Here is a 22,606-nt window from a genome sequence, read left to right as displayed (position 1 = left end):
CAGACAAACATATTGTTAAAAAATGCTTCTTGAGAAAAATAAATCAAGAGGGGGCGTTGCTGGTCCACAGAGATATTTCGTAAGTGTAGGGAGCAACATTTTTTGACCATGACAGATAAACAGACACTGTTCTAGAGACACAACAAAAACTTGATTGAACAAACACACGCTATGTTTTCATCATCCTGTGTTAGCCCTGTTGTAGACTGGAAACCAGTTTGTATATGTCCATTTCTATCTGTAATGATGTGAGTTACATTGATAAAAATGTTCTGAGAAGAAACTGGTTAAAGTTTTGCTATAATGGTTGTTTTTTACATTCGTTCTTGGTCCCCAGGGACCACACTTGGAAATCATTTTATGTTAAATATGTTGGTGGGATTAAGGTTGATGTTGTAAATGGTAAAGGTGGGTATTACTTCAATACGTCACATACTGCGGGGAAGCTTAATCCATCACAATACATCGTGATTAGTTTAATTATAGTAGCTGGATAGTTAACAGCAGGTATTAATGATTCTTGAAGCATCAACATCATCCAGTCATCCATTATCTGTACCGCTTATCACATTATATTATATAATATACAATAGAAAAGGGCGTTACTAAACGTCCTCCATGTTAACAGGTGGGACATGAGTCAAACTATAAAATCAAAATACATGCCCGATAAATTTCTCTCACACATGGTTTCTGTCATTATAGCTAGTTATTATCATGCTGATTCACGTCCAAGTGTTCATTTTTCTGACAAGTGGCATTCTCTGGTTCCATATGACGTCAAAATCGCAAGATGGCAGCGCAGGGGCTGTTTTGGCATCAATTTTGTACAATGAGAGCAGATGGAGATGTGTTGTCCATCTATATATACAATCATTTGGATCAACCCAAGCGAAAACGAAAACTCAATTCACACAGGATTATCCAAAAATAGGTTTTTCCATGTGGTTATTACATATGGACTAATTAGTTGTTAAATTATCAGAAAGCATGCTATATCCTGATATATATCTTTATTGAGATATGAAAAATCCTATATCAGATAGACAGCGATAAAAAAACTCCAGCTGGCTTGTAGCAACCTGTCAGCTGTGGTTCACATAGCCCGAGGCAAACAGCACATGACAGAAGTAGCTTACTTTCAGTTCACGATGCTAACTTAAAAGAGCCAATGAATTTACAAAATTCTTCAGCTGTGAGCAAAGGGACTGCAGCACTGGGTGGAGTTAAATATAGTAAGGCTAAAGCAGAATCATCCAACACTACTGTGGAAACAGCAATACACAGCTCCAGCTATCGAGCAGCTATCCGCTAGCTGTGGCTAACTTTAGCCCGAGGCACACAGCACGACACAGGTAGCATACTTTTATCACAAGATGCTAACTTACATTATTAATGCAGGTCGGTCTGACAGTCCTCGTCTTTGTCCTCCATCGCGTGAGCATCCCTAACGCTGGGAATAAGCCGTCTGTGATTGTCGCGACTGGTCGTCCACTTTCCTCCTTTCTTCTCGACAACAAAAGTACAACGTCCGTAATCAGCTGATTAGCACGTTAACTTATTGTATTTCGCTGAAACGGTTCTACACTCTTAGTAACTCTTAGACAATAAATTGTTAAAGTAACGGATGTCCATGTTGTCCCACATTAACAAAGTCAACAAACAGCGAAGTTCAATGGTCATTGTAACTCGCGTCACACAACGTCATTACGTAAATTCTTCTTCTTCGTTGTTGTTGTTGTTCTTCTTCTTGTTTTACGGGCGGTTGGCATCCAGCTTATTTGGTGCATTGCCGCCTTACGTTAATTCTAAATATGAATATATATATATATAAATATAAATCAGATTGGTGTATGTCTCTGTAAATATGTATAACAGTTTTTACAAGTTTTATTCATAAATATTTTAATCAAAAATTGTGTGTGAGTGGGTGTGTGAGTGGGTAGTGGTGCATAAAGTAGAACAAGTATTTAGATGAAAGTACAGACATGCAGTGAAAGCAACTCATATTCGTACTAAAGTACAGTAGGCAACTGAGTAAATTGTCTTTGTTGCACACCTCTACTAGTGTTGTTTTTGTTTTTTCCCGAAAAAAATCTTGTTTCAAGTGCGCTGACATCATAAGTAGTAGGATTTCCGGAGCAGCGCTTGAACGCATCACGGTGGGCTTGGCGCTTTGTGTATGACCTAGCCTCTCCCTCTTCTTCCTCTGTCTAAGCTTCAGTCCTCAGTCACTTCTGTACGCCGGGAGACTCGTCTGTATGAAACAGCAGCAGCTGCAGCGGCGTGAGAGAGCGGAAACAAGTCCGTCTGTTTGTGAAATCAGACTGAAGTCAGACTCAAGCATGGACGGTTAACTCTGACAGGGGCGCGTGCTGGATTTAAACTCACCTGGAGTAACTCCTGACTTGGACAAAAGAAAAAAAACCCGGACGGGAAACCAGAGGCAATTCAAAGTAGCAATGTAAGGAAATAGTCTTAATATGTTTAATTCTGTTTTTACTACTTTAATAAACCCATTGGATGTTTTTGTGGTCGCGTTTGTGACCTTTCAAACTCTTGTCTCTTTCACACAGATGTGGGGAATTGCTCACCCACCTGTGTCAAACTGACAACTTCAGTGTTTTTCACTCCTGATGTATTTAGCTTCCTTTCATTTCTATTAGGATAGATAGATAAAGGGAGAGATAGAGTTTTATGTTTTACTTATCCCAATATTGTCTTTTGATGTATTTTTTATTTGTATATGCTACTATTTTCTATTGAGAAATATATCTTTTTAATAACTATGCCTACACTTCATTATAGTGTCTTCTCGTGTGCAATAATTGGGAAAACATCACGTGAAACAGAACAGCACTATAGCCACTATTCAGAAAAGCTAACTTGTCGCATGTAAGCTACCGCCGCTGCTGCTGCTGCTGCTCTGCTAGGGGAAACAAGCCCCAGCGCGCCTCTGTGCAGACTGAGCAGCTTGGTGCTGGCAGGCAGTGAGTCAGACCTGGATGAATAGTTGGAGGAGCAGAGGGGCAGAGCTTCCCTTACATGTGGAAAAATAGTTTCAAGTGGTTGTTTTGTTCTAGTCCAACAGTTTCCAAAGAAGACGAAGAGGAAGTAGGAGCCAAGATTGCAACAACTTATTTATTAGGAAAACAGGGACAGCTATCATTGCAGGTTGTGCGTGCTTCTACCTGTGTGTGCAGCTCAGAGATAGGCATCAGCTGTTCAACATCTCACCTGCAGAACTTAATGGTAAACAGTAATGAGCACAAATAGTCCTGGGGGTTGAAAACGTAGGCGCTGTATATGATTAAATAATAATACACCTTAAATTGAGCCAGAAGTAAAAGTTGCAATTATGCAGAATGGTCCATTTCAGAATAAGGTGTATTATTATGCTAATTCTTATGTACGGAAGCCCTTAGCTGACAAGCATCCATTATATTTACTCCTTTTTCCCATGAAAACGACTAATCCCTGGTCGTTTTCTTGAGATCTCAACTTATTTTTCTCGTTATCTTGTTAAAACAAAGCTGGTTTTCCGGCGATCTAGGAAACAAACCACCAATCTGGTCACTGTGATATTACAGACCACCACATGCCATGCTGCCATTGCCCACACATAATGAGGTAAGTTAAGTCTGTTTCTATAGCCGCTTTACCACGGGTCAAAAAACCCGCTAACACCTGGCTTCTTTGCTTAGTGGGAAAGGTTACAAAGACCCGGGTCAAATGAGTCTTCAGTAGACCCGGGTAATTATCACCTCGGCTTTGATCGGCATTGATGGGAACACAAAACCCGTGTTGACACGCTAATCTCCGCCCCCTTTCCGGCACGATGCTATGCTCCGTCGCTAACTTCTGCGACTCCTTGTCATCTCAGCTGCAAATTCCGCCCGTCTCCGTCCAAGCAGCGCTCGAACATCGTTCCAAATTTGTTGGCGCTGAGTTTTATAAACAGACTGAGACCTAACCACCGTAACATCTTCACTGTTTACCAATCCTGCCTCTGGCGTGTTTGTGACATCAGACCGTGACGCTGCAGAAAAGAGACCGACAGGAGTATACTCCACTGGCAATGGGAACTTAGACAATCTGCATTTATAAGTGGGTCTTCCCGGGTCTGAAAAACCCGCGTCAGCACGCGAAATTTCAGTGGGAAAGGGGTATATGTTCGACTTGTGCCTTTGCAACTCTGGGATACAAGTTATGATCCCCTGACGTGACAGTGGTGCCGCGTCTCTCGTGATAACGTAGATAGATAGTCGAGATCTCAAGGAAAACAACCAGAAATAGCTCGTTATCATGGGAAATCGGAGTAAATAAAATGTATGGATGTGTGTCCGCTACGGGCTTCCGTACTTATGTTGTTTTACTCAAATAACACTTTGAATGCAGGACTTTGACTTGTAACACTGTAGTAGTTTTGCTACTTCTACTTCTTGAAAGATCTCAGTACTCCACTCCACATGATCAAATCTGAGAAGTGGATGATTTTAAATAGCCTCTTATGTCACTCTAATGTTTGGCTTAGTATCTACTTAATCAGTGGACTCTTGCTAAGCATTAAATCCTATCCCAATCCATATAACACGATAAGCAAATGCATTAAAATGTAGTGACATTTCTGTATTTAGTAGTCTGTTGATTTGTCTTTCTGAGGCTTCAGTGACATGATGGTATATACTGTGGGATGATCTGTTTATACTGTGACAGTTATCCTATTACCATCTCTGATTGGATTTAACATTTGTTGGCAGTGATTCAAATCGCTGAGCAGGATTACTTCCTGGCAATGTTGGATTTTTGAGTAATTTATTGTTGGCATCTGTGTGAAAATGTACCTGGATTCGTCAGGTATTGAATGAATGAAAAATATGTGGTTATGTGATCCATAAACAGCGTCTCAATGTATTTATCAGAAATCGTATCATGTTGTTATTATAACAGGAGATCGTATGTGATGGAGGAATTTATCCATATTACTCACGCATTGTTTGGATGGGATGGAGGCCAAATGTTTTTGTGCAAACAAGGATCTCAGGATGCTGCTTCTTTCTCTCTGACGTGCAAACACTATTGGGTGTGAACTTTTACTGCAGCCCGAGGCTAGTATTGACATTTCTCTCATCTTTCTCCATCTCCTTGAACCTGCAAAAACAAGTTTGAAATGCGTTTAAATGCAGAATACCAACTTGGCTTTGTACTTTTTACTTCCACAATGGTTTAAAAAGTTTAAAGAAACACCCGAGGTAATGAGGTCCAATTATTCTTCTATAGTGCTATAACACAGAGCGCCACTCAGGTCAGTACTCGTCTCAGGAGCTGCTGATGCTGAAGCTTTGTTTTGATCAGCTGGATGTGATGACAGGTGTGTGCTGTGTGTGGGGAACAGATGTGTTTAAATACATTTAGGGACTGTTTTGTCGTCCTGTTCCTACTCATGCTCATGATGTCGTATCCTGGAATTCATTATAAAGAGTGTTTGTTTCCAGAAGACTGTAACAGATTCTTCTAAACATTGACACCATTGAGAACACATTTACAGATTGATTAGCAAATGATCACCTTATTACACACAGACTCTGTGCCTGAACACACAGTTCCTGGCATGAACACACACACACACACTTGAGCTTGTTTTTCACTACATGCTGTGTTTACTCGTCCACCATTTCATTACATTAATAGGCAGACTCACTCGCTTGTGCACAGCTACACTGTATTCATTTATTGCCTTTCTGCTCTGGTGTCGCACCGAGACAAGCGGCAGAGGGCTTCCTAATGAGGGGGGACGCGTCCATAGAAATAAAAGCACAGAATGAATTAGTAAGGGGAAACATGTTTGGGAAGAAATCATCACAGAAATGTCATGAAAAACAAAAGATTGGACTTAAAACTTGTTGTAACTGTGGGTTGTTGCTGTGGGAATAATTCTGGCATATTTTGATATTCTCTAGAGAAAATGAAGATTTCACTGCATGAGTACTTCCTTGTGCTTGGTGGCAGAATATGCTTTTCACATGAATGAACAGCAGATGTGGAGTGTTTTATCAGTGAAGTCAGAGAGCGAGAGGCTGCTCCTATCAGGGAGAGATCTGCCTCTGAAATACGATGTGTCTGGGAAATCCTGAGCTGTTTTTTTTAGCTTCAAAATTGCCTTTGCAGTCCGTCTGGTTCAACCGTTGCCAAGAATTTAAAGTATTGAAGCAAAAATCCTGCTCCCTAATGTGATTTCCCCCCATTTATTCCAACCACGGCACAGGTCTTTGTCCTTCAGGAGGCAAGTTTGACGTACTTGCCCCAGGCTGCTTTGAATCCTTCTGTGTGATCACCTCTGAAAACCTTCTCTCTCTCTGTCTCTCCTCAGTGAGATTCATCCCAGCAGAAGACAAGCCAGGCCATGCTCACGCTATGACCACAACAATGTAAGTATTGCACTTTATACACTAATAATCTTATATCACGGAGGCAGTTGTTAAATTGCAATTGGATCGATCAGTTTGTTATTACCACCTCAGATGGATGCAGGATGTTTTTCAGCCTTAAAACACTAAAACTGCTCGCGACAAAGGTTTGGGTAGAACACTCACATTGTCCGACCTGCAAAGGTTGGATTCAAAAGTGGTTCTTGCATTATTACCAAAACAAACATAGTAAAAGCGGAATTATTTTTCTTTGCAGCCGGGAAACTTTTGCAGAGATTATGTTTTAAGAGGATTTCAGGGACACACTTTAATGAGAAAATGACTTGTTGCAGCGGAGTTAAAGATTAATGTTGGAGCAGCTGATAACAGCACTGAGCAGCAAATAAGGTTTTAGTAATTTGCAGGTGAAAATATGCCCAAGAATCTTTAATACCTGGGTTTTATTGTGATAATAACACACACATTTTTATTACATAGAAACTTTGTTTCAATGGCATTTTCATATTGTGTGCGAGGAGGTTCTGCAGGAGGTTCTGGACTTATTTCGTAAAAAGCTGCATCAAAATGTTAAAATTAAAGTCCTTTATTGCATGGGTTTGCAAGTGAGATTCATTCATAGACTATATAAGTAATGGACGTAGCCACCGTGACGACACCCATTGGGTTCTCGACTGCGTAAATGAAACCGAAATATGGACGCCTGTGTCTGATCCATTCGCTTGTGAATGAGCTAGTTTAACTTTCCCACAGAGGAGATTCTGTTTGTGACGCAGACTGACTGCAGCAGTGACGTGCGGTGAGGTTCATGGCTGGTGAGGCACTGACTCCATCAGAATCAGATGTATAATAATCAAAATAATGAATCAAATATATGAACCCAACAACAGAGTAGATTATTCACCATTTGACAGCAAGGGCTGGCTCAATTCGTGGCAGCGGCAGCGAGTAGTGGCACTTCCTGCTTCCTGCCTTCCACTCCAGTTGCCGGTGTCTGAGGCAGCTGCCACTGACCTGCCACTGACCTGCCACTTACTCTGCAGCTGCGGAGTAGCATAAACATTTCTGGGCTCACCAGCGCCCCCTACGTTGAGGCAAGAAAACTGCCTGCCTCACCCAGTGCCTCTTCACTGCCGTTGTAAGATCGCTGAGCACACTAAACAGGTTACACACATATATTATATACATCAGCTAAACTATGGAAAGCCAGGGGGGCATATATTAAAAGTGTTTGAAAGTGTTTTATTGGCGACATACAGAGAGACAGTAACACGCTCTCATTGCATGGCAGAGCACAGTTTGTGAGGGATTGCGCAATCCAAAGTGAGGCTCAGCTTGCTGCTGCCTCACTGTGCGTCTCTTCCCCGTATTTGAACGGAAATGTGAAAATTCAGCGATTTTTAATAAAAAACGATCCAAATTGTTTAAGTTAAATGGAAAATCAGTTTATAGTTCAAACCATTTGATAAATATAACCATTTAATTTATCTGTTTATTATATATTTTATTTATGATGACAGGTGAGGCTCTGCCTCCCCTGCCTCTCCTGACCGCACGTCACTGGACTGCAGGTGTTTATTTATCAGACTAAAGAAGTAGTGGACTCGCCGTTCACTCACCCGGTGAGATAGCGGCAGGTGAACGACATGTATCGGGAAACGTAAAATAACCAGTACGCCTTAATCTTTCCGGGGAAAAGCAACTCCTGACTCCTATGCACTGGCTGACAATTAAATAAATGTATGATAAACACTGAACAGGCTAACAAGCCAGGTACGAGCACAATATACCTTCTAGAAATATTCCACATTCAAAGAACTGCAGCATTGGCTTCATCTTTTAACACAGGAGTTTGCCGCTTGGATTCAACTCCAAACAGGGCAGCTAATTCACTTTAGGCTACAACACAAGTTCGTCTATTACTCAAGGGCACAGATTCCCGACTAGAGGTTTGTGAAGAAAGAAAGTAGAAAGATTGTAGAGAAAATAATGAACTTTGATTTACATATTTAAGTTAAGAGGCCCCAAATAATATGATATATTCATGTGATAGTGCCCTTTGGTGTATATATATGGTTAAACGTAATAAAAGGGTGAAAGCCACTCCAAGTAGTGGAACAAATTTAAACTTGACCAAACCTATACAGAAAAAAAGAGACCAAGCTTAAACAGTATCACTATGTATGTAGGTTATTTTTTATATAATTGATAGTCTAAATATAATTTAGCTGATTTGTTGTTGTTAAAAAGTTAATGGAGCAGGTTTCACAGAGGCACATGTCAGGGCACAGACATTAGGAACAGCTGCTTAGAAAGAAACCCGAGCATCACTCAACTCTACTTAGAGCCACTGTACTGAAAAGCTGTTAATGTGAACTACTGAGCCAGCGTCTTTTGTCACAACTCCTCACAGCAGAGATGCCAGATGAGTCATTACCAGTGTAGAGAAGTAGGTCCGCCAGTTCTTCCACTGTTTTGCGTAACTGTGTCAAATTCAATGTCCCTGGCACTGCGAGGGCAGTCATGCCTACACCTCCCACTGCTCTCCCATGACACCGTTTCTTTTGTTTCCATAGTAAGTGATAGTAAATCAATCAGTCGTTGATGTCATCAGGCGTGGACTGTGGTGTAATGCATAACCTGCAGAACCTGCTTTCCTTCCTGACTAAATTCTTAATGAGAATTCACTAAAACCCCGAAGATCCCAATTTTAATATCTTTCTCTTTGTTTTTTTTAGTCTTTATACAGCTGCAATCTCACATGTTCTTTCTCACTTTCCATCCCTCCGTCACTTCTCCTCTGTCTCTGTTTCACTACAGGGTTCTGTCTGTGATGTTGACAGTCCTGGTGCATATTGTCTTGGTGTCCCACGGTGAGTCCAACCTCCCACAAGTGACCTCTAGGCTTGTACAAAGCCTTCTTCCACCTTGTGTTTGTTTTCTTTTATGAAAAATATCTGTGTAAAGCCTGTGTTATATTATTCATGCAGCAGCGCTGTTGGCTAATATCTGTCCCCTAGGCAGTTAAGTTAAGATGAATCATGCAGTCCTGGTCCTGGTAGCGTGTAGGTGTAATTCTGGATAAAAATCATTTGTAAGACTGTCAAGATTTCCCTCTAGAAAGTAGATATTAGTCATGAAATCCTGAAATAATAGTTTTTCCACAACTGTTGGTTGCACTTTAAAGTGATAATCTTGAAGATTTTCTTGTAAATAAATGTCTGTTAAGTCTCTATCTATCGCTGAATGAGGTAACACAATGGTGATTGAGCCTATAGCCCACTGATGAAAGCCTTTGCATTTGCAGTATATAGTATTTTTATATGGACTGGGCGTCTTTGGCAACATTCACGGAAAAAAAATCACAAGCGGCACCCAGTTATTGACGTGTTTTCCATCACCCAGCAGTGGTTAGGCGGAGCTAAGCGGCTGCTTTTCCGGTCTCTGCAAGTGTTGCGAGTAAACAGTAATCTATTATGGCTGAACAAACAAAGAAAAGATGGATGACTACAGATACAACTTCCAAAAATAAGTGAAAATCCAAAGAAAAAGAAACAAATTCGACGCTTAGATGAAGGCAAACAGTCTAAAAAGGAAAGCGACCGTCAGCGAGGAAAACAAAAGGAGCCAACCGCAGATGTCTGGTTATCTGGGAAGTCTGCTCCTGCAATTGCCATTTATCGCCATAGGTGGCGCCAAATACAATGAAACTGAGAACTTCCAGATTCTATCTTTAAGTTAAATATAAGCTTGAACTGACATTGCTGCTTCTGTAGTTCTCAGGTTTAGGAGTAGTAACTCTGGCCACAACGTGTAAATCCACATAATCCCCAGACACACAGGACACAGCAGCCTCAGATCAGTGTTTGCACTCGACTTCATCATATGTTTTATAGTGGCGGACAGATTTCCCTTGTGCACCTCCTGTAATCAAACCTGCAAAAAATGAAAACCACATCACATAGAACATGGAGACTTTCACCAGGGCTGGATCAATAGCACTTCAGGCGTGCACTGTCAAAGCCTGTCCATGCTCTTGTCCTGAGACACAAACGGCTGGTCCCTGTTGTCTTGCTGTAGAATAAACAAAATACATGCATGATGTCTGAGGGGAAGAAAGAGGTGTTAAACACAACTAAGAGATGTCCCACAATGGCCCGCACCTTAACCCTTCCTTGTTGTCTTTACCATTAGTCCTGCACTTTGGTCCTTTTACTCTATAAATACCTGATTATGAGTGGATTCAAAACTTAGCTTATAAGGAGACTTGGAGTATACTTAGGGAAGAAAACTTTGAAAGAAACTCCAACTTTCATGCAACCATTTGTTTCAATGAAAAAAAAGAAAATCATAAAAAGACTACAAAATATACTCTCAGTTTTATTTTTCCTGTCCATGTGTGAGTTAACTTCCCTGCCTCTCTTTGCGCAGGTGTTCAGTGTACGGAGCCCGACGAGGGGGCGTCTCTCCGCTCAGGTGCCCTGGACCTCCCGTGGCAGGATGAGCTGTGCTGTGACTCACCTGCAGCCCACCTCACTGCAGAGGGAGATGACACGCAAGCACAGAAGACAAACCGATCTGAATCAAACCTCCTACGCAATCGTCGCTGCAACTTCAAGAGCTTGACAAGCCAATTACGTCCTCATGAGCCTTCAGGAGGTAAGAGTTAGATTCACACTGGCATTGTTCACCTGATACATGTCGTCAGAAGGACAATTTAAAAAAAAAGAATATTAAACAGGCTTGAATTACTTTCTAATATGTTCCTATGAGTCTGGAGGTTAGTGATTAAAAGATTATAAAAACAGATTTTTTTTTTCATAAGGTTTCATTCATAGAACTGTTCCCGTGTCTGAGATGCAGTCTGGATGAGATGAGATATGATTTTATTAAAACTACATTGATGTACAAGGACCCAATTGAAACTTTCCCTTGGAAACTATACAACACAGTATTGAACTAATCTTTAATTGTTTTGATTTTATGCATTTTGCTACCAAAATGTGAATTTGTTTTACAAGCCATAACTCTAAGGTAATGCCTGAGGGTTTGACATCTACCTGTAATAGTAATTACCATCCCATAGGGTTCTAATGCAATGGAAATGTTGTTCTCTACTCCAGTAACTAGAGTTGATCTAAGTTACGGCTTGGCTTCATGAGATATTTCTTGTCTGCTCAGTTTATAGAATGCTTTGGTTCAGCTATGAGCCAAAAAGCTAACGCTATGCTAGCAAGATTCAAAGTTAATAACATTGTGTACGGTTGACTTAAAGCACCTGTGAGGAATTTTCGGTTTGTGTTGATTTTGGCGCCCCCTGTGGACAAGCCTCAAAACTTATGTGATAAATGTGTGTTTGACTTTGCTGATGACTTCATGCTATACTATCCTTGACTTTAGATGAAAGAGATCTGTCCCTGTGTTAGAGAACATGAGCATAACTCTTCCATAACTGTTTGCAAGATAACATTAAACACATGTGTCATCCAAAGTATCATCAGGGTAGCAGTGTGATGTGGCTCCTGCTCATTAGAACAAACAGCAGGGTTGACGTGATAGAGCCTAACAATTCTTCTTGCAGTACACCAAACGTCACTGATAGAGATGCCCCCAAAGATCAGGCTGACAGGCTCATTACACTTTAATGGCTTTTCAGCTAACGTCCCTCCCCGGCCTCTTGTCCTGATGTGCTGTGATCAATTCGCAAGATAGTCTGGCTCACAGGGTTCCCCTTTTATCAATCTGCACAACAGAATCAAACCAGCCGTTTCTCACCTCTTCTATCTAGGAAATTATTTAGCACCACTGTTGTCTACCTAGAGCAGAAAGTACAGAGGTTGTTCAGATTAAAAAACAAACGGGGGCCAGTTCAAGTGAGTCATAATTCTAAAGTGCTCACTTGATGTTGTCAGCGTGGAGGTGAAGATGGAGGTGAGACAACATGAGGGAGGTGAGGAGGATTTGTTTGTTTGCATCGATCTCTGCGGCTCCGTGACGCATTCAAATCGATGGTGATTAGCTAAGACCTTTCAGATTTATGTCCAAACAAAGATAATTAAAGTTAAAGGTCTGCAGTGTGCCTCCTGGCTGCTGTATGAGGCCCTTCGACAGTCAAATGTGTTATTCAGCTCTAAGGTCCCCAGTGTTCGTGTTTGCTTTTTAGCCATATTCATTTAATAAACATCTTTTGTACCTTTACATTAGCTTACTTGCTAAAGCCTCCTTCTAACACCTTAGCCTGCTGTTATTTTACTACAGCAAAACTGTTTTAATTCTCATCATATTTAGTAAGTGCTTATTAATAAATGTTAGCATGCTAAGTAGCTTAATTAAGTTTGTGAATTGGGTGAACATTACACCTGCTAAGCATCAGTATGTTAGCGTGCTGACGTTAGCATTTAACACAATCAATGTGTGTATAGGGCTAGTAAGTAAATGTTAGCATGTTACGAACCTTAATAAAGATGTGGAACGTTGTGAACATTATACCTGCTTAACATTATCATAATAGCATGTTATAATTAGCATTGTAGCTAGCTGAAGTTAGCATTTAACTCAATTCATGTCTGTACTTTATTACAGCCTCACGGAGCCATTAGCGTGTTGGAAGACTCTTTGTGTTGTACAAGTTTTTTTTTGGTCAACATTATACCTGCTAAATATCAGATGTTAGCATTGGTGTTATGTGTATGTTAGCATGCTGAAGTTAGCATTTAGCTCAAAGCATCACTGTGTGTTATTACAGCCGTAGAAAGCTGTTAGCATGTTTGTAGACTCTCTGGTAGATACAAGATTTTTCTAGAAGTTCTTTAATGTGAATTGATTTATTTTTCTAAAAACTTATTTAAAAAAAACAAATTTGCCAAGAATAATTTGACTTAGCTACGATAAATCTAAGCATTTTTTGCCCTCCACGGCTACCACGTTGAAGCTGTATCTCTGCTTGAAGCTATGATATTTTACTTAGTTAAGATTCCTAGCAGATGCTTAGTTCTCAGAATATAGAGCTTGGCTAGTTTCTCAGAAGGTCACATAAGTTCACAGTCAAGTATCGTGTTACTAACATGCAAATGTAATTTCTCGTCAGGCACCTGCTTGGACATACTGTGCAGAATAGAAAAGTGGGAAAATTTAACATGTGACCTTCAGTCTCGCGGTGCACCATCAACCACGCCGGGTTCTGGTCTCATGGCAGTTAGCTTACAGCGTCTGTTGTGAGTATGAGACTACACCTTTTCATTATGTTATTACTGTTTCTTCCATGTCCAGTTAATCCAGAGGGTGTGAATGAGTCTTTGTGTGTGTATGTGTGTGTTTTGTTCTGAACCCTTCCCGACTGCTCAGTGGGGGGTTGAGTCTGTGCTATTTACTTTGATCAGCAGAGAGGAAGCTCTGTGATATCACATTGGCTCCAGGCATTTTAAGCGGTGAGAAAAAGAAAGCCACTTCCTGACTGAATTAAAGGACTTCTTATCCATGCTCATAAAGATAATTTCATATGATCAGAGGCTCCTTAACAGTAAAGATTTAAAACAATCTAACTTTTTCGGGTTTAAATCTGTGTAGGATAGCATCTGCATAACAGATGAAAAGAGGAAACCTAGTGTGATATGTTTCTGCTTAAAAGGTTTATTTTTATTATCTAACTTCATAATTATTCAATATTCAAAAAGAGAATAATGACACAAAAACGTTTTACGTGTTGTGGCTGTCTTTTCTCTTCTTTTTGGGTTTTAGATAGCAATACGTTTTGATTACACCTTTCATTTTTGGTTATTATGTTTTGTGTGTTCACTGAGGTATTGTTGATTTAATTATCTCTCTGTATCCATTTCCCAGGTCTCAGAAAGATGAAAATACGGCATCGTATAACCCTGTCGTCTGGGAGTCGGAGGATTCCTTCACGTGTTCAGTCCCTCTTGAAGCAACAACGAGCTCTGTCATGTTGGTGACTGTCAGCATCTCCGACGCCGTAGCTCCACCGGTCCTACTCCGAATTCCTGCTCGACCTGGTAAGAGAGGGATTTTTTGTTGTATGTCATTCTTTGTTTGATGTAAAGGTAACGCAGTACAAAAAACGTCTCTCGCTGCTGTCTCATATCACTGCTAAGCACCTCCCATGAAATGAGGCACCAAACGTGTGTGTGCATTTTGCTCGGTTTAAGTGATGATCAGACCGTTTCTTTTACTTTACCTGGTTCATTTTCTTTCACACGTCACTAGCTTGTTTGTTTTTTGTTTTAATACAAGTAATACGAGTTTAGTTCATCCAACAAGCTGATCCTGATTGGTTGTTCAATTCAGATGGGGTTAAGTTTTTACCTATATACAAAGGGAGACACATTTTTTAATGGAACCTTAAATTGAATATTGTAAGTGAGATGCAATGGTCAAAAGTTTTTATTTCAACTAAAATTACAATTAAATAATATTGCCTACTACCGACTTAAGATTAATAACATAGCTAGTGAATTCATCCTTAAGTTTACATCTAATATGATAAAGTCTTTGATCCACTGAATCAAAGCGCCAAGGCTTCTTGCTACACACACAGTTTTAAACTAATTAGAGAAGGAGGAAGAATCCCCTGTGACGGAGGCAGAGATACCAGGAACGAGTTTGATTCTTGGTCCGCTGAATTTGGTTAAAGGCTGTGCTGTAGGGGTCGAATGTTTGGAAAAGTGCAAATTAAATTACTGGTAAATGAGGCCAGGTGAGGAAAGATGGGTCATTAAATATGCTCATTTTGCTTTCTGTACCATAAAATTATCATTTATCATCTATTGCAACTGTACAGATGTATTTGCCTTAGTCACCAGGCCTCACAGAATACTGCAGCAGAGTTACAGATTCTACATTTCTATGTGTGACATGTGTCCTAAGATTTAAAACCGCACGTTTAGTCTGAACATCCAACATTGTAAAATTATATATATATATATATGTCTTAAAAGGTGAAACAGCATAATACCCCCTCTTTAAGACAACTAGATATAAAAATATACATGGTGGTGTTTTTAAGTGTTTAAGCATGACGTCACCTATGAGTTACTACGTTCTTCACTGTTTTAAGTGCATTACAGTAAGGCATCAAAAAAGGCAAGTTCCCAGCATTCACTTTTTCCTTAGTTACTGGCATTAGAGCCCTAATAATAAATTCAGCCATGTATGGAGATGATGCAGAGCTCCTCATTCTTTAAAACACCTACTTTTTCAGGCGTCCACTTTCAAGTAGATGAATCTGGACGGATAAGGACAAGGATTCTTATTCAGTTGTGATTGGCAGACGTGACTGGAATAGCCGAGAGTAGCTGGGCCATGACCTTCCTCTGTGTGTGAGTGTGTGTCCATGCTCTGAGGTCTCCACAGTGACAGAGAAGGACTTTCCATGGAGTGTTTGTTCAACCGAACCTTTCTGTGAAACTGACAGAGCAGAGCAGAAACTGAGGTGTTACCGTCTATTGCCCCCTGGATATCCCAGTAGTGTCATAAACGTGGTCCTGGATGTTTTGGTATCCATTCAAACACACATTCAACCATTATTTCCATGTAATATGAGTTTGAACGCAGTAGTAATTGGCATATGAACAGATACAGGACAGTGCAGAAAGGTGTTAAGGAATCACTTTAAGCCTGAATACTGTCTAAAAATGTGTGTTTATAATCTGGATGCAGATGACGTTTATTGGCATTATTGATTAATCAGATCAATCAAAAAAAAAGAACTCTCTGTGTCTGTAGTTGCTGCACTCTGCTTGCTGAAGACACCATACTATGCTCAGTTATTTATTATTTTTACACGGCTATGTTAAATACTTGATTCTGGTTAATTACAACGTTCTGAGGTCTGTTATTTCTCGATAACAGACCGTTGCTATGAAGAGCAGACTGTTGCTACGGATGCGGCTCTAATCACACAATTGGAGGACTAACTAATCATATCAAGCCGCCATAAGAAGTCCGGTTAATTTAACGTCGGTCTCTTTACAGAGGGGAAAAAAGAAAAGATAAAAAATAGCGGCGAGAAAGCAATAAAGGTTAAACGATGCAAAAACGGAAGGCTACGACAGAGAGATCTACCAAACTGAAGACAGCACTTGAAATAAACATTAAACGGAACACAGTATGGGATACGGCGGTGTTTATAGATGGTAAATCAAGAAGAAAATGTAAACACACTCTGACAGAAAGCCTCAATCAGGTGCTGCGCTGATTGGTCCCTTCGCTGTGTCTTACTTCACCATCAGAGGAAATGTTTCCATTTAATGTGAGTAAAAACAGCTAGCTAAGCTCATTTTAAGGAGAGTAATATTAGCTTGGCTCATTTTTAGAAGGCTAGTTAACCGTTGCTGACTATTTTTAAACGGAAAACAGAAGGAAAAAGATTTTTAAATTAAAGAAATCATTTCCAAATCAATATATTGTGTCAAATAATTGATGTCGTAAGTAAATAGCCGTGTAATAGGGGTCCTGCTTTGCCCCAGGGTCCTGCGCAAAACAACCTGCTCATTATACATTATCCCTTACTTATATAAGGGAGGCTAACAATAGTGCTTCTCCTAGAGCGACATGTTCAAATTACCTCCTCAGAGGAGAATTAAAAGCCCTTATTTTCCCAGATGTGTGAGTCGTCTGGAAAAAAACATAGTTGAGCTATTACTCATTATGTTGAGTAATCTCTTCTCACCCAGAGGGCATCTTTGTGGTTTACTGAGACTCAATAATCTCTTTCTGTAATTGTCATGATTGATTGATGGACTTATCTGGGCTGCTACGCCTGTCTCGCTTCAGTAAATGACAGTAAATGTAAGTGTTGGTTTACGCCTCTGAAACACACCGGAAATGGTCGTTATCGTCAATGTAAATATTAAACTCAATATACCGCACAGATTATTTCACTCTGCATTCACTCAATGACATTTAGGTGCGTTAGCTTCATATATGTGTAAAGACCAAAGGAGAAGTTTATTTAACATATATGCCCAGCAGAGAAATTAAGTTATATTTTGTCAATATTTTTCATCAACTCTGAGCTCAAGGTGTGATCAATTCATTTATTCAGGATTGATAATCCTGGCATAAAAACGAGGAGAGTATTGATCTTTATTGTCTGAGAATGAACAGCTTAAGTCACCTTTAGAAGGACAGGGCTGTTATGTCACATTTTCTCAGAGATGCGCTCTCTATAAATACTAAGAAACAACATATAGATGGTAGTAATAAGTGACCTTCAGGCTGCACGGTGGATCTTTAAATCCCTTTACAGATTTACATTTTATGAGACAAAGCAAAAATAATCTTCTCATTTTATGTAAACTTATTGTAATGATCCACAGGATTTAGTAAGCTTTGAATAAAAGAGAAAAGATATTAAAGCAGAGAAAAGTGGTGTTATGATTGCAGGTGATTTGTCCTCTGATATACATATATTGATCTCTTTTGTCTTCTACAGTGAAACCAGGTCCTCCAGTCAACCTGTCACACGTCCAGACCATTGAGGCAGAGCTGATTTTACGCTGGGACGACCCATTAGAGTTTGATACCGACCCCCTGAGATACGAGGTCCGATACTCTTCCAACACCTCTCATCCAGCCTGGCAGGTAACACTCAGCATTGGTAAAATAATAACAAAGCTGTTGTACCCTGGAAGAGCTTGCTGCTGTATCCACTTAGAGTCATCCATCCATACATCCATCCAACCATTATCTATAGTGTTTTACCTGTTCACAGTCACAGGGGGCTGGAGCCTATCCCAGCTGTCATTGGGCAAGAGGCAGGGTACACCCTGGACTGGTCGCCAGGCAACCACAGGGCTGACACATAGAGACAAACAGCCGCAACTCATACCTACAGGCAATTTAGAGTCCCCAATTAACCTGACGAGCATGACTGTGGGAGGAAAGAGGGAAGCCACAGTGCACGGGGAGAACATGCAAACTCCACGCAGAAAGGCCCACTTTGTCCGATCTGGGTCAGAACTAGGAACCTTGTAGCTGTGAGGCAACAGCGCTAACCTCTGCAGCAGAGTGATACTTAATATTAAGGGTTTGTGGGGCCCTGGTTTAGCTCAGTGTGTAGAGTAGGCCATCAAGTGTTAAAGAATATATAGAGGGACGGTTATGACATTTTAAACATGTTATAGGGAAAATGACTCATGTTCTACTTGTGCAGTAAGTCAAACTCATACTTACTGTATTTGTGCTTCATTTCAGCAGTGTTGCTTTTTTGCAGCACAAATTTCCACTACAGAGACATTGTGTTTATTTAGGTGTGCCTTTCTCAGAGACAGTTGAGTTTTAACAGCCTCATACAGTGTACTTAACATTCAACAGTGCAGTCAGTGTTCAGCAGTGGATCAGAAGCTCCATGATTCATCCAGGGGCGAGACTTTGGATCCACTGTTTGAGACTCTAATAGACGGATTGATATAATATAGTTCTAGTGGTTTTCATTAGTTTGGCTCTTAAAGTCTTAGTATAATGTCAAGGAAGACATGAAAAATATGCCATGGGTCCAGATTAGTCCAAAGTAAAATCACAGCATGGAAAAGTTTAAAACATTTGTATAAAAGAAAAACATTACAAATGCAATCCTACTTTGCAGTGGATACACTTTATGAAGGGCTACAGAGTGAGTTCTTTAATTTGACACCTGAAACAGACTGTCAAGGAGAAGTGCCAGAAACAGCAGGTGTCTAGACACATTGTGCGATCGTGGCTGTGTTCAGGTAACAGTTACCGTTAATAAACATGAACCAGCAGCCACAATCATGTTGTGACGATGAATTTTATTAGGTCACCGTTCTCACGTGTGAACACACCCAGCTACCCTGACGTCAGTTGGATTTGTGTTAGTGTGTTTGTTAACCGTCTCTCTCTCTCTCTCTCTCTCTCTCTCTCTGCTGTCTCCAGGTGGTGTCTGCACGTGGAGAGCCCAGGTTGTCTCTGGACCTGAAGCCCAGACTGAAGTACACTGTCCAGGTTCGCTGCTCCGGCCTGCATACGCCTCCTCTGTGGAGCGACTGGAGTGAACCTCACCATATCAGCCTGGACAGTAAGAACCATTCCTTTACAACATTTTAGACTGATAAATAAAGTAGTAAAAAGACACACAAAGAGGCAGCTGTTTAGCTCAGTGGTTAAATGTACAGAGGCACAGCCCTCGATGCAGCGGCCACGTGTTCAACTCCGACCCTCGGCCCTTTGCTGCATGCCATCCCCACTCTGTCTTCCCTCATTCCGACTCTATCCATGTGTCCTACAGAAGGGTCACTTTTCACAATGATTTTTTTCTAGTTCTTTAATTTTGAAGAAAATAACCGACATCACATGCCAGTGCAGAGACAGTAAGTAGCTTGGTCCATCTCTTTGGTCTAGAGTGAAATATCTCAGCCACTGTTGGATGGATTGCCATAAAAATATTTACAGACATTCCTAGAGCCCAGAGGATGAATGTTAATGACTTTATTGATCACCTGGCTTTTCCACTATAATCATGTCAAAGTTTAAGTTTGTCCAATCCTCAATATAATGACCAAATACCTGCAAAATGAATGGCAGCCTCATTATTTTGGCAGCTCTTATTTGCAAATATTAACAAGTTAACATGCTGAAATAAGATGGTGCACAAAGCAAAAATCCACAGTGTGAGCCTTTTCTGTTAACTTATTAACATGCAGATGTTAGCATTCAGCGTCACAGAGCTGCTAGCATGGCTGATTCATTTGATTCAATATTTTGATCATATTTTATTTACAATCTGCAGTTTGGATGCCGGATTGAAGACACTTTCACTTTTAATTTCCAACATTCAAAGTGTCTGAAACCAATACCATAAATCAGAGAAAGAAATTATATAATTTCACCTTTCTGCCATTAACTCTGCTACCGAAAATGTAATGACTGATTGGTGCAATTCAACAGCCATTTCCTCTGAGAGCTCCTGCAGACGAGGATTCATCACTGACCTCAATCACCTCTCGGGTAGATTTATATCCATGCTAAACTATTAAAACCAGTTTGGCTCCGTAGCCTGAGCTGTTAATTAGGAACTCATTTCAGTACGGTCAACGCCAACAGACTCGAGGTTAGCGACGGGCTACAAATCACACAGTGTGACACAAAAGACTGATTAAAAGGAAAATGTCACTAGCAGCAAATCTGTGGAACATGCAGCAGACCCTGTGCAGGTGTCTTTACAGTATATTTTAAAATAATGAAACTGAGAAATCAGAAACGAGAGTGAAAAACTAAATGTTCCGTTTAACACCAGTTAATACATTTTTCATGTTGGCTGGTTGTCAGTTTGTGCGCTGCAACATCAGACTGTTAATTAAATGTTGCTACTAGCCTGAGGGCTCTAAACACTAAAGCAGTCTCTGTTTGAGGCTGGTTATACTGGCAGTTTGTTGTGTACCCATGACAGAGGTGTGTGCGCTGACCTGCTTTTGTGTGCAGTTTGCTCTATTTACCATATTATCAGTGAATATCCAAGAGTTAATACTCTAGGTTATTATATTTGTTTACTGTTTTCCTTAGTTTTGTAGACCAATCGACTAATAGAGAAAATAATGCCTATAATTATCATCATCTGCATCCAGATTATAAACACACATTTTTAGACATTATTCAGGCTTAAATGCCCCCTTAACTCTGTTCTGCACAGATACAGATCCACTGAATGAAATACGAAAGGTGGAAGCACAATGTCAATTTTTTGTTGAACGCCCACTGCCATACCCCGACTATGCTCAACTTTAGATAACAAAAAAAAAAACAAAGAGGAGATAACTGAAAAAATGCATCCTTCTTTAGATGCAGAGAAAACTGTTAAAGTTATAATCTCAAAGATCTCAGTTTCGTTCTCTTTCGCGTCACCCGTGTTGATTAACGGTAATTGCGGGAGCACACTTCCCAGATATCCAGACAGTGTCACATGTGTGACGTCCACGGTTGGCTCCGGTTGTAACTCTTGATTTTCCACGCTGACGGTCGCTTTCCTTTTTAGACTGTTTGCCTTCATCTGAGCGTCCAATTTGTTTGTTTTTCTTTGGATTTTCACTTATTGTTGAAGTTGTATCTGTAGTCATTGATCTTTTCTTTGTTTGTTCAGCCATAGCAGATTACTGTTTACTCGCAACACACCACAGACACCCAGTCCATGATACTGCAAATGCAAAGGCTTTCATCAGTGGGCCATAGGCTCAATCACCATTGTGTTACCACGTTAAGCGATAGATAGTGATTTAACAGACATTTATTAAAATGAAAATCTTCGAGATTATTACTTTAACAAATAAACAACAATAAAAATAATGAAAAATTAGGGATAAAAATGTTTGTTTTGCTTTTGTTCTCCTGAAGGACCTTTTAAGAGAGGACCTCAGTTTTCCAGCTTTACATTGCACAGAACCACTTTGATTCACTGATTGAAGGATGGGAGCAATGTGTGTTTTCAGTTTAACATAATGAAACGGCTGTTTTTCAGGGTGGCATGGCCTGACTTAGTGGGATACATTGTAAGCATTTTAAAGTCCACCAATTGTTGAACAAAAGTTTATTGATTTCGGGGAATGTGTGTATGAGGTTTGGAAGGGACTTTTACATCTCTTACAGCCATCATTAAGTCTGAGGTATATTTTAGACAGTCTATCTTACGCTGTTTTCTAGTTTGTGTACACGTGCATGTGTGTGTGTGTTGCTCATCTACTCCGTTGACCCAGGTACAGAAACGTGTTGTGTCAACATGTGTCATGAGGTTAAAAGTTTTGAGACTCAACAACTCTGAGTCATCTCACTGATACAAGCTGCAAAACTTTAATCTATGCTGCCCAACACTGTCTGTGAGTCTGCCAAAAAACCACAAAGAGGATTAAATAGAAGATCAGGGGGAGGTAACCGAATGAGTCTTGGAAAGTGTCTTAATGCATATCAGCAGGAAAATGCATTTGAACGATCCTGACACATGAAAAAGTTTTTCTAATCAATTTGAAGGTTTTCTTTTGTTGTGCTGTTCACCTGTTTTGCCTATGAGTCACATTTCTATTGTTTTAGCTGGCAGCACACGCGGTTGTGTCGGTTGGCTGCATCTGTGGAGATGGTTAGATCACAGCCCTCACACACCCAGTTTGGTCCGTGCGTCAACTAAATCCCCGAAAAAGTTTAATCTTTTCAAAGAAGCT

At 40.3% G+C, this 22,606-nt stretch overlaps 1 protein-coding gene across 1 annotated transcript in view; it reads left to right on the top strand.

Moving 5' to 3' along the window:
* Positions 1 to 2,258: 2,258 nt before the first annotated feature.
* lepr (leptin receptor) overlaps positions 2,259 to 22,606 on the top strand; it is a 33,496-nt gene continuing 13,148 nt past the window's right edge. The window contains exons 1-8 of the mRNA XM_069679733.1: positions 2,259 to 2,464; positions 6,371 to 6,428; positions 9,246 to 9,298; positions 10,857 to 11,084; positions 13,513 to 13,639; positions 14,265 to 14,437; positions 17,878 to 18,026; positions 19,338 to 19,479. Of these exons, the coding sequence (XP_069535834.1) occupies positions 6,415 to 6,428; positions 9,246 to 9,298; positions 10,857 to 11,084; positions 13,513 to 13,639; positions 14,265 to 14,437; positions 17,878 to 18,026; positions 19,338 to 19,479 (886 nt within the window). The 5' untranslated portion in view covers positions 2,259 to 2,464; positions 6,371 to 6,414. The remainder of the gene's footprint in view (positions 2,465 to 6,370; positions 6,429 to 9,245; positions 9,299 to 10,856; positions 11,085 to 13,512; positions 13,640 to 14,264; positions 14,438 to 17,877; positions 18,027 to 19,337; positions 19,480 to 22,606) is intronic.

Source organism: Semicossyphus pulcher, unplaced genomic scaffold (assembly GCF_022749685.1).
Source record: "Semicossyphus pulcher isolate SPU_LCO1_2020_fin unplaced genomic scaffold, fSemPul1.0.p SCAF_4, whole genome shotgun sequence".
NCBI classification, from domain to species: Eukaryota; Metazoa; Chordata; class Actinopteri; order Labriformes; family Labridae; genus Semicossyphus; species Semicossyphus pulcher.
The sequence above is the reverse complement of the archived record's forward strand: the minus strand, read 5'-3'. Positions and strand labels throughout refer to the sequence as shown.